Source organism: Montipora foliosa, chromosome 2 (assembly GCF_036669935.1).
Source record: "Montipora foliosa isolate CH-2021 chromosome 2, ASM3666993v2, whole genome shotgun sequence".
In the NCBI taxonomy this organism is placed as follows: Eukaryota; Metazoa; Cnidaria; class Anthozoa; order Scleractinia; family Acroporidae; genus Montipora; species Montipora foliosa.
Window position 1 is genome coordinate 48,917,022 of NC_090870.1, and position 12,500 is coordinate 48,929,521.

At 37.1% G+C, this 12,500-nt stretch overlaps 1 protein-coding gene across 3 annotated transcripts in view; it reads left to right on the plus strand.

Annotated features, from left to right (window-relative positions):
- LOC137993404 (choline transporter-like protein 4) overlaps window positions 1-12,500 on the plus strand; it is a 30,749-nt gene that overhangs the window by 10,540 nt on the left and 7,709 nt on the right. For all 3 annotated transcript variants that reach the window (XM_068839238.1, XM_068839239.1, XM_068839240.1), the window contains 12 exons: window positions 1,312-1,375; window positions 2,197-2,311; window positions 2,835-2,877; window positions 3,062-3,102; window positions 3,203-3,253; window positions 4,869-4,930; window positions 6,022-6,147; window positions 6,910-7,009; window positions 8,523-8,615; window positions 9,382-9,481; window positions 10,959-11,023; window positions 12,385-12,500. The exon at window positions 12,385-12,500 is cut by the window's right edge and continues 14 nt beyond it. In XM_068839238.1, coding sequence (XP_068695339.1) covers window positions 1,312-1,375; window positions 2,197-2,311; window positions 2,835-2,877; window positions 3,062-3,102; window positions 3,203-3,253; window positions 4,869-4,930; window positions 6,022-6,147; window positions 6,910-7,009; window positions 8,523-8,615; window positions 9,382-9,481; window positions 10,959-11,023; window positions 12,385-12,500 — 976 coding nt within the window. The remainder of the gene's footprint in view (window positions 1-1,311; window positions 1,376-2,196; window positions 2,312-2,834; window positions 2,878-3,061; window positions 3,103-3,202; window positions 3,254-4,868; window positions 4,931-6,021; window positions 6,148-6,909; window positions 7,010-8,522; window positions 8,616-9,381; window positions 9,482-10,958; window positions 11,024-12,384) is intronic.

Here is a 12,500-nt window from a genome sequence, read left to right on the forward strand (position 1 = left end):
TCTTTTGAGTGTTGAAAAATGTTAATTTTTCAACACAAAAGGAGAAATTTGGTATCTTGTAATGTTCTGTTTTATTTTATAAACACAAATGAAATACCAAACCATTTCACTTTAACGTTATTTGTAGCTTAATGAAGAAAAATGGTGCAATTTATTAATAGGTAACCATGTTGAAATGGTGATTTTTTCACGTGTGAGGATGTCACGTTTTTGCGTGGTAGCTCACCTGGTATGTCATCAGTGTTTATAAAGTAAACGATCATCCTGAACTTGGCAAGACTAATATAATGTTAGTTATTTTTATGTTCATAATCTTTGAGTAAAAGTGTCCGCAATTTTAGAATGTTGAGAGTGTACTTGGTTGGGTTTTTGGTATTTTTGGTCAAATTAATTTTAATTGCTTGAATGTTACTACTATTTGGGAACATTTTCAATGATAATCCTAACATTTCATTATTTTGTTCTCTATACCCTCTGGTCTAAACAAGACAAGGAAAACACAAGGAAATTTGTTTGTTGTTTGACACAGTAAAGTAGAATAAGTCGCTATTAAGGAGAGAAAGGTGTAAATATTTTGAACATTCTGTTTTTCTCAAGAAGAGAATAAGGATGCGTTACATTGGAAAATAGGAGTCTGGATTCTTGTAGCCAAAAGCGGATTTTGCATTTCTTTACTAAAATCCAAAAATGAATTATTGATCGAAAGAATCTACAATGTACACGTACTCTTCTGAGTGGATTCTGAATCCAGATTTGTAGGCTTCGTGATCCATGCATTTATTTTGGAGACTGATTCGAAAAAACTGTAATTTTGGCCAGTGTTAGTCTTGTGAATCATCTGCATTAATCAAGGTGAGCAATCAAGGTGATTTTTCGCAGAACTTTAATTTGATACAAATTACGTTTATGCTAACAGTCTGAAAGTGGGCTGTCATGCCAAAAAAACCTGTTTTCGGATTCTTCGTTTCTTTGAGTACAAAAGTATCGGTGTGATCTGAGATCATAAATCCAATCTTGGATTCTCCCAAAGAAATGCACCCTAGTTAATCACATTTTATCCTTGTTTGGCCTTTTTTGTACATCTATTTGACAGTTATTTTGGAATAGACCTTTTTGCAGATACAGTGGCCATTTTGATTTCTATCTTTTTTGGAAGACATTATGGGATGCTCAGGGGGCAAAATTAATTAATATTTAATTGCCCCCTGGGCATCCCAAAATAGCTATTTAAAACAATCGAAATCAAAATGGTCGCCATATTATTTGCAAAAAGGTTTATTATTAACTCAATTTTGTTTTCACACAATCTAGAATAACAAAGTTGATTTAGTGAGAAATGGAAAATGTGCACCATACTACTTGGCTTCCTCAGCTGGTTTGTGTCTTAAATCATTTTTTTTTTTTACATGTACTTTATTAAATGCCTAGCCCATTTGGCCGTCGCGCTCCATTGGACCAGCGTTTAAAATTCAATATAATTTAAAATCGTTTTTTAGAAGTTATAGGGAGCTTCAAAAACTGATCTTGCAATGGATGTTCACAGTATGTTTCATTACTTTCAATAAGACCTGGCTCCCGCCGAAGCTCCAGTGGGTGCTCACTTGCAAATCGCTGTCTGTTTGCTCTTTAATTATTTGAGGTCTACCATCTCATTTTAAATTGGCTCATTCCTTTTTTATTGCTCTTTTTTTTTTCTTATCCATCCAGACTAAAAGGAGAACTGAAGTTGGACTTTTCCCCGCTTGTTTGGGTTCAATAACTAAAATCAGCAGCCTGCTATGACGTGTGATATGGAGAACAGAGACTTCGTAAGGGCCCCGAGAACTCTTTAAAAGGCTTCTGTCTACCTTATTTGTCGGAAATCTTTCTTCGAGGACTCGCAACAAACATCAGTCAAAACACTGCTTCTGTATGGGCACTCTTGCATGTCTTCCCCACATCATACGTCATAAGCTGCAAAAACGGCCTCTGACTCCTCCATTCTGAGCAGCAATGCTGATGGCCCAAAATAGGAAGAAAAACATTTTTTTAGGTGGAAAAATGACTGATATGCCAGAAAAAAAGTTGAAAACATTGTGCATGGTCTAAAGTGTAAATAAAAAATGCTTATTTTTTTGCCTCCAGTTCCCCTTTTACCCTATTAACAAGTCTGGTCCATCAAAACCGTAGTTTCACTGTATGTATTTGTATTTATAGTGCTCTATCGATGCATACCTACTTTGGTGGGTGATTTGTTGACTCCAAATGGCACTATCCTGAAACATCGTGATGGACAGAATGTAACTAAAGGAGAGGTTGAAGGAGGAATAAGGTGGAGAAATCTGTTCGTGCTTTTCAAAAAGCCATAAGTAATTCTCTGATCAAAACCCAAATATTCAAACAGTGTTAAGGCTGGAAACTGATACATTTGTCATTGCCTGCTGTTATGTTTTAGCAGCCACTGACAGGCAAATTAGCTATTTAAAGACACGCATGGCTCGTGCTGTTTTTCTTTTTGTTTTAATTTACTGTTAATGTGTTAATATTAATTAAACAGTGAAATGTAATATCATTATTTCCTGGCTTGCAGGTACATACTAGCTTGCTTGCTGTGGTAGATGTTGTTGCCACTAAACATGTATCAGACGCCATATTGGAAGAGCATGGGATAATATAGCCTTTGATACATGTTTCGTGGTGACAACAACATCTATTGCCTGCAGGCAGTTTAGGTACATACATGTACATGTATTAGATATATTTTCGTGAAAACAAGTTGTAAAAATAAATATTGAAAGATTTAAAAATTAAATGAACCTAGAATCCACTTTAAATCTTGCACATTTTCCTCTTAGTGGTGTGCAGTTTCTTCTGAATGCGCAAAATTTTGGACAGTCGGTAAGTAGATAGTTTACTAAAATGAGTTCCAGTACTCTTAATTTAAGTCAAATTTCAGACGTTTGAAGATAAAGGAAATTCAACTCAAAGCGATATTGTTGTCCACTCTTGTTAAAGCAAATTGTGTTGACAAATCTTTACATACAGCTTCTTTTTTACGAGTTGATGATTTTTCCATTTCCAGGTTTTTGAAGACATACAGGCTGTGTGGTATTGGCTCTTGATGTGAGTTCCTTCATGTTTACAGTACTTTTACTGGTCAGTTATTTCAGGTTAATATTGTACACTGTATCCATTAACAATAAGATTCTTTTTTTGTCTGCAGAGGAATGATACTTACTGTGGTGTTGGCCTTCATCTATATTGTCATCACACGGTAATAATATTAATAGAGTTGGGTTGATTCACAATAGTCTAAAGCTTACAATAATTTAATGTCAAGAGTACTGCCTGTGTTTAAACACTGAATCCAGATCACAATTGAATTGAGGAATGTTGGTTTTTGGATAGAGAGGGGGAAAATGTTGTCCTTGCTGGGAGAGGACAAAATGCGGAGCCCTACTCCATGGAGTACCCTATGGACAACCCAAATGAAGTACCCTAAAAATACTATTTCGAATGAGTACTGTTGATCAATGTGTAAGCAGCATCTCAAATAGTGCTTACTTAAGGTGGCTGGAACCAGTTTCACCACTTTTAGAAACCTTCTTGTTAGATGAGTTATAACTACTATACTATATCACGTAACAGCAATATTATGGTACCACGTCAAACACCAATTATTGCTTAACAAAATGCGCTCACAATTTTGACGTAATGGGTTGCCATGGCAACATGAAAGGTCTCCAAAAACACCCTATATTTAGTCTTTACTTGCTTATATCTTAAAAACGAACTCGGTGACCCCCATTTTTTATTGTAGAATAGTAATTAGCATCTTGAGATAGAACTATCACCAAAGCTTAAAAAAATTCTTGGGAGCCAATTCAGAGCTACCTTAATTTTTCGAAAATTTAAGGTAGCTCTTAATTGGCTCCCAAGAATTTTTTTTAACTTTGCAGATAGTCCTATGTCAAATTGCTAATTACTATTCTACAACAAAAAATGGGGGTCACCGAGTTCGTTTTTAAGATATAAGCAAGTAAAGACGAAATATAGGGTGTTTTTGGAGAGCTTTCATGTTGCCATGGTAACCTATTACGTCAAAATAGTGAGCGCATTTTGTTAAGTAACAATTGGCGTTTGATATGGTACGATAACATTTCTTTTACGTGATACAGTTTTGTAGTGACAACCCTTCTAATAAAAAGGTCCTTGAAAGTAGTGAAACTGGTTCCAGCCACCTTAAGCCTCAACACCCATTTTAAACAGTATTGTTCAACAGTATTTAAGTCTAAGCACCCATTTTAAAAAGGTTAGCTTACATGAAGTAATTGGCCATCACAACAATAATCGAAAGCTAACCTTTTTAAATTGGGTGCTTAGACTTAAATACTGTTGAACAATGCTGTTTAAAATGGGTGTTGATTCTTAAGTAAGCACTATTTGAGATGCTGCTTACACATTGATCAACAGTACTCATTTGAAATACCGTAGTATTTTTAGGGTACTCCAATTGTGTAGTCCATAGGGTACTCCATGGGATAGGGCTCCGCGTTTTGTCCTCTCCCGTCCTTGTTACATGTAGGAAGATTGTCTCAACAGGAAAGACAAGCGGCAACAAACTGAACCCCCATACTATTATGGTGCAACTGTCGAGTCTCAGGATTTAAGTGACATTGTCTGAGGAACCCTGCATAGATCTGCTGCCACTTCTGGAATCCTTGCTCACTAATTTCATCCGATTTATTACACAATCTTATCTTGTTATGGTTGGCCATTTGATAACTCCAAACTACCCTTACTCTTTAAACTTACTGAGTAAAATAGCTTGGTGAAATGCATGTAGCTGGATGTTGAATCAGGATTTTTTTTCTCATATTGTGAGACAGGTGGGTTACTGGATTGTTTGTGTGGCTCAGCATTCTTCTCGTGTTTGCATTAATTATTTATGGTAAGTGTCATCATACAGATCACTAAGGGCAATTGAACACACAGGGGCATAGCCAGGGGGCCCTGGGGTGCCTGTGACCCCCCTTCCTTCCTTGTGACAGTCAACATTAGAATAAAAACGATATCTGTGAGACTGGAACAGAGTAATTTCCATCACATGCAAATTACTTTATCTATTGAGTTATTTGGTTGGCTTGCCCCTCTCCCCCCCCCCCCCCCCCCCCATTCACTGCTCATCCAAAAAATTGTCACTTTCACTAAAAACAGCGTGGATGTCGACATGACAAACTGGTAATTACCCTGGGTTTGAGAGAGTGTGAGCCCCCTTTGAAAAATCGTAGGTACACAGGGATGTGATCGCTAAGCGTCGGCTGCTGGTGAAAATCACTGCTTGAGAAAGGGGTGATCTCGGGCTGAATTTTGGCCGTTAATTGAATTGACTGAGAAGATTGCAAATTGTTCTCTACAAACTTTAAAAGTCATTTGTTGTGTTAGGTAACAAAAAAGTAATTATATCTGTTAGCATACGGAATTTATGACAGTGACTAGAATTTATCGATACTGGAAAAATGAAAGAAGTGTTTTAAGTACTGTTATGAGTGGCTCCTTTCCCTGCATTCGCCATCTTGAAGAATTTCAGGTGTTGCGAGACACTAGGAACAGTTATTGTGTTACCAGGTCCCTTTGATGATGCTCAGAGCACAAACTTGCTGCCTCAATAGAATCTTCAACGAGATGAATTTAATCTTAGCTACATCCCTGGCTACACCCCTGAGACAAAATCTGAAAACGGATTTTGTAGCAAATTTCACTAATTGAAAACCCATGTCAGGAAGGATTTTAATCATTACATGTATTAGTGAAATCCACAACAAACTCTGTGCGCAAAATGCAAACATCACCAATGATAAAATATTTTAAAGGAAAAACAAAGGCCATTGCAAGGAATGAGATTTCTAAGTGGGAAAGAATCTGACCAGGCTAAATAAATCAAGCAATCAATATCATAACTGCTTTTCAGTACTACCAAAGTGAAAAAGTAAAAGTTTGGTTGGTGAAGTACATACATGTACATGTATTTCACTTTGGTAGGCATGTATTATTGCTACAGCAAGTACAAGTTCTTACAAGACTCTGGCACCAGCCAAGATTTTGAACTCAAGTTTACTTTTAACCTTGATGTATACACAAACTCGAAGGAAACCTGGCTTGGTCTGGGTAAGTGGCCTATAGTTTGATGCACATTTTAGCACTTAAGATCGTCACCATGATTGTGTGTTCCGTAAGCAGTAATGGAAGGAATTCATGAAAATGTTGGGCTTAAATGGGATTTCAACCCATTCAATTTTGGACGGTACCTACCACTGTTATTGCGCATATGTTCTGCGCATCTCGAGATGCTGACTAATTCAGGGATATTTTTGTGCGGTGCAAAACTATCCAGAGAAAGTAGATCTTTAGTTAGTGATTATCCATCAAGAGTTTTTATTTTGTGCTTTGTGTTCTGTTTGTTGTGTGTATGTGTGTCTGCTGACCTATATATGTACGAAACTGGCTACCTATATTTTTAACTTTGTAGAACTTTATTCTAGGTAGCCAGCCCTTTCTCTTTTTTAATTCATCAAATGTAATTATGTCCTGTTTAATGTTCAGGGAAATAAAGGTTTGTTTGTTTGCTTAGTACGTTCTCTTAGTATCCAAAAGAAAATTGTTTAAATTTAAGTGTGGTTTGATAAATGTTAATAGTAGTAGAAAAGTCCTTGGGAAAAAGTTTACAAAAACCTCAGAATCAAAAATGCACACCAAAATTAATTTTTGTTGAAATACTTTAAAATTCAATTTTTGGAAATAAGGAAAATCTGCTTGTCATGTTTGCGCACATTGTTTACCCTACATTTTCAATCTTAGTGTGCAAAAAAAAAAGGTTGCCAATTCAACATGAATGGACAGATGCTGACTGGTGTTTGTTTTTTGGAACAGGTATTATATTGACTATCCTCTTGGTTATTCTCTTTCTGATTGTCCTGGTTTTGCGTAAAAGAATTCAAATAGCAATACAAATGATAAAGGAAGCCAGCAAGTAAGTGAAAATTGTTTCAATATTCCATTGTCATGTATCAAGGTTTCACCCCAACAGTTTGATGTTATACTCATTGAAGTTAGTGTTATCCTCAACTGAGAAAAAAAAGCTCAGAGGGTTATAAATTATACAACTGTACTGGTGACGTGAACATACCGTTAGAGTAAAAAGTAACACTTAACTTCTGCATGCGGCACCAAATTGGCACCACCTCAGCCAAATTGTTTGAAAATCTAGCCATTTCTAGATTATTGTAGGTCGTTTTCCGTGCTGTTTCTTGGTCAAAACATTCTAGGATCCTTAGAATGTCCATGCATGGCAGTTAGGCCAAAATGCTAACATGGTTTCCTTAGGTATTAAGTTTCTAGAGGTTGCCTTTTAAACCACCCATTTTTGCCTGGGTCCCAAATCAGTCAAATCGTTTGAAAAGCTTAATGCCATTTTCCTTCCTGGTTTTCGTGTCAGAGTATTCTAGAATCTTTCAGAAGGTCATACATAGTAACAGCACAGTTTGTTTTCTGCCTTATCTCTGTCATCCTCTGTTTTTCCTTTTGTCCTTAATTCCTTCTTCATTACTGGATTTATGCACTGCTTGGTACCTAAAAAATTGCGCAGTAATTTGGAAGACCTAATTATAGTGAAAAGGAAGTCACTTAACTGTGGTTGAGTATACTTCCCTTCAAGTTTCATTAATAAAACACATCACTGAGGATGGGCATAGATTCACGTAGATTCCCAAGATTGTTTTATAATTTATAGTTCAAGATTAAGCGAAAAACAAAACCCAATGGCTCTGACAATATTCTAGTATTTTTTAGTCTCGTTACGTAAGGAAGGAGTCAGTTTTTGTTTTGATAAAGACTGTCTTTAATCTTCACAATTATTAACATCATGTTCATCCTCATCCAGTGATATCGATAAATAAATTATTGCTGAAGAGCCTTACCAGAGGCACCCAACGAGAACATAGTTCAAAACCACTTAAACATAGCATTGTTAAACGTATTTTGGTATTTAGACGGCAGACATAGGCATATTTTTATCCCCTAAAAATTTTTCATCTGTTCGGATTTCCTAGCTGAAAGTCTAGTGATCCGAAAATTATAGGAATCAAAACTTACCTTTTCGAAAATTTCCGCCAGAAAAAAGGCTCCCGAAAATTCTAGGTGACCTTTTTAGGGTAAAAATCCGTTAGAAATGTGCAATTATACCATTTTGTAGATGTTCGAAAATCCTAGGAGAGACAGGCAAGCAAGACATTTTACAACAAATGTTCCGAAAATTCTAGATCTCAAATCGTCTTCCGAACAGATATTTTCCGAAAATTGACGTTGGGTGCCCCTGCCTTACCTTGATGAATAAAAAAGGCACGGATCACTTTTCTCATTCACTTAGCCTTACTGTAGTTTTTCACTTTTTAACGAGGAAGTTTATTTTGTACATTCAGCAGATTATGCTGCTTTTTTGCATAATTATGCTGTGCATAAAATTTCAACTTTTATTATCTTTACAGGGCAGTTGGTGAAATCAAGTCGTCCCTATTCTTTCCACTCATTCCTTGGCTACTGCAGTTTGCTCTATTTGCTTGGTTCTTAGCTGTTGCTGTGTATCCTTTAAAAAAATATAGCGCAAGGATATGAAATTGCTGCCGATGTTATTGCTTATACATGTATCAGAAAAATGGAAGAGGCAATGTGAGGCTAAGCGAAGTCAGAACGCAAGTTTAAAAATATTTACAACGACTGAACGGCCGATGATCGTTCGTCACTTTGTTTTGTGACTCCTGCTCAAAGTGAGGCTGCTCCTTACAGCAATGCATTCTGGTTGCTGTGCAGTGCTTTCCGGTCGAAAGTGTGATGTACATTCTTCATGCTGAAAAGCGAAAAACGAATATTTTGCATTGCTGTTAGTGTTTACGTTATTTTTAATTTTTAATTCAAAACCAAAGCAATTCGCTAATTACTTTCGACACTCAAGTGAAAGGTAACAACTGTCTTGCTATATTACTTGGACTGAAATTTTGCGAAATTGTGCTCACTCGCAGCTGTGTAATGAAAACGATGGTAGATGTTTACCCTAGGAAATGAAGGAAATGTTCTTTTCCTGCAGTCGAAGCTACGACTTTTCCGATTTCCAGCTCGGGTTTTCTCTACCACTCAGACTTCGTAGGACCCAGGCAACCATAACTAGGTTTAGATCAATTTTCCTGCTATATTGTTAAGAATGAATTTGTGTAAATAGCCCATTCTTGCAATGGTGATGAGGATGTTAGATGTGCAACCCAGTAAGTGAACGGAACGATGTCTTTTTCCCGGTGGCGAGGGGATACTAAAAGGAAAAAGATCAATTTTTTTTTCTTGACTACCTTGTAGCTTTCTCGTAACTAATGGTGTCCCAGAGTATAAAGTCATAGATGTCCCAGAGAAAGGTGACCCCTACAACCTGACAAATGGATCAGACTGTGACCCAAAGGTACTGTCTTTTATTACACATAACATGAGAATTTTATTCCATAAAGCTCATTTGTACAATCTATACGCTTTATTTTCACCTGTGAAAAAAGCCTATACAGCCAATCACAGCCAATTACAGCTCTTTTACGTGTGGAAGTATAACCAATCAACGATAGCTTAAAGGCCTTTCCAAGCCAATCACTCGTGCATCTCGTGCAAATCGTACTTTGTTATTAATTAAATGAAATTTGCATTTGACTCTATTGTTAGTGAGGTCTTGTTTCTAATTTGCGTTCAGAAAACTATTTCAATGAAAATTCTCTTATGTGTAATAAACAGTTCACGACATAGAAAGTGCTTTGTACTGGGTTGTATTCACTCGTTGCTTGTGTCAAAAACCCTCATTCGCTCGTACCTCGCTCGTTCGGGTTTTGGAACAAACAACTCGTGAAATAAAACCCCGTACACCGCACTTTCTCTGACGTAAAGTATATATACTTGGTTAAATCTGAGGTCCGTAACACCAGACTGTCAGTTTACGGTGTTTATCTATTTCTACAAGAGGCACTGATAGATTTTTCCGAAATGAAAACATGCCGACATTGCATTCCGTGTCCGAGCAATCCATCGTGTGGATACTGGCTTAAGCACCAATAGCAGAAGCGTTGTGGTCGTTAGGCTCTAATAGACCATTTTACACTTGTGTGCTCAGTTACCAGGCCTTTGAATAAAAAAGAGCCTGGAGTTGACCTTGTTTTGATACAAACCTCACTGCTTTTCTTATGTAAATAGAAACTCGTTAGCATTATAACAACATAATTTGCATAAGAAAAGCAATGAGATTTGTATCAAAGCAAGGTCAACTCCAACCTCGCTTTTATTCAAAGGCCTGGTAACTGAGCACAGAACTGTAAAATTGTCTATTGGTTATTTGGCGGGACGAGGGGCCGGGTTCTCGAAAAGTCGAGAAAACTTTTCGGGTCCTTAAAGCCTTTTGACGCATTACGCAAGGCCGGCATTCCATCGATTGTGAGTGACCAAGGCAACCGTCTTCACAACCTTTGCGTATTCACTCGGGAACAATTTGCGGTTTTCCATCCCGAAATGTAGAACAGACCGGTTCACGAACACCTTTTTAATGAAGTCAGTTTTTGAATATAATATTTTAGTAGATACTAAAGAGGCGTTCTCTGATTGGCTACTCATCTCCGAATATATATTCTTTGCTATTCACCTCCGAGCAACTCGCGCGAGATTTGCATCCAAAAATACTGTAGTCGTCGCAGGAATAAATAGTTAAAATCATCTTTTTGTGCTATATTATCTTACTGTTTTAATACATGTGTTTACTAAAACAACTATTCATCTCAGTGTCGGTATTACCGGTATTAAATTATCGTTATTTAATTTGTAAATAAGCAATTCACACTATGGTCTAGTCTTCGTATTAAATATCAAGTAAACTATATCTATCTTATTGCTGTTTTTGTTTTCAGACATTCGAATCAACTTATTCAAATACTTCTGCAAGCTGTGTATTGGCAGGATTGAAAGAGAATGTGTAAGTTGACCCCTAATTTAAAACCAACTTGTCGTGTGAAGTATTGGGAAGCTCATTCGGTCTTCATGGTTCGTGAAATAAACCCCGCGGTCTGTAAATGGTAGTGTTTAAGAATTCTTGGACTGCCAACAGACCTTTTTATACTCGTCTAGTCGCCTGCTTTATTTATTCGTGTTCGAATGATACAGAATAAATGAAATACATATATTTATTAAATTTTCAATCTCGGATATTGTATTTCTGGCTTTCTGATTGGCTCAGGTAATTTCGGTTCTCAGCTCATATAGGGATACTCGCCGTTCTATCACTTATTGTCATCAGAGATCTATTGACTGTCGAAACAAAGGATTCTTTTGTTCTGTGGTTGGCAAAATTTAAATAAGAAAAGATTTACTTCTGAACAGTGAAGTTTCCTATACGGTAATGAGGTAACATCATGTCGTCCTGTAAGTAAAACAGTTCAGAATTTAATGAAAATTTAATAAAACAATTATTCCATTCGCGCTTATCGGATATGAGGCCGGTGATAGCCAACTCATATCCAACGTGCACTTATCGAATAATTGTTAAATATTTCAGCTGCAGAAACTGAAATGTTTGTTCAGTCACCTCTTACGGGATATAACTCGAACTCACAAGTGACCATTTCCCAGTTGGCTTGATAGGGCAGCGCAATCGCGCGGTCATGGGTACGGATTAGGAATTTTTTTTTCAGGCTTTCTTCGCGGCGGTTTGGGCTGCTGCTTAAAGGGTCACTGTTATGCTAAATTTACTGTTTTGTAGTCACATCTGGGTAAAAATCTAAGTTAGTACTCTAGCTCATACGCGTAACGTTCCTGTCAAGTCACCGAGATGATACGAAATATGATATGGCACAAAGAGCCATTCGTATTTAACTTTTGGCGACTTTCAGAGGAAAACGTCTCCAAACTTGAAAAAACTGGCCAATTTTTTCAAGTTTCAATCCATTTCCATCCCCTCCATCCTTGGCTGCAAACAACAAAGAATAGCTTCAGTGCACTTCAATGGCAATTGGCAACAAAACAACAGCATTATCTTTTTGGTCTTCATTGATGCATTGATGTTTTTGATTTTGACTAAAATAGCGTGACACTGTCCCTGCGGTGATCTCCAGTTCTCATGAACTCAGGATCGTGTTTTGTAACGTCTCGGCTATCTCTACCTTGGCCGTTTTTTTCGATTGCGTGACAAAAACAGGATTACCTTAAAAGCGTGCGGCGTCGGATTAGACACTTAAATTAAGTTCCTTTCCTTTCACTCAAAAGCGCTCAGCTCGAGTGACTTAGAGGGAATTGCAAACAGTGTCGAATGATTACTTTTAAAACCTTTATAATCCACAGGCACTTGCTCCGTATGCAAATTTTTCATTTCTTTGGTTGGTTATGGATTATGAACTTTATCATCGCCCTGGGTCAGTGTGTTCTGGCTGGTGCCTTTGCGTCATGGTATTTTGCCT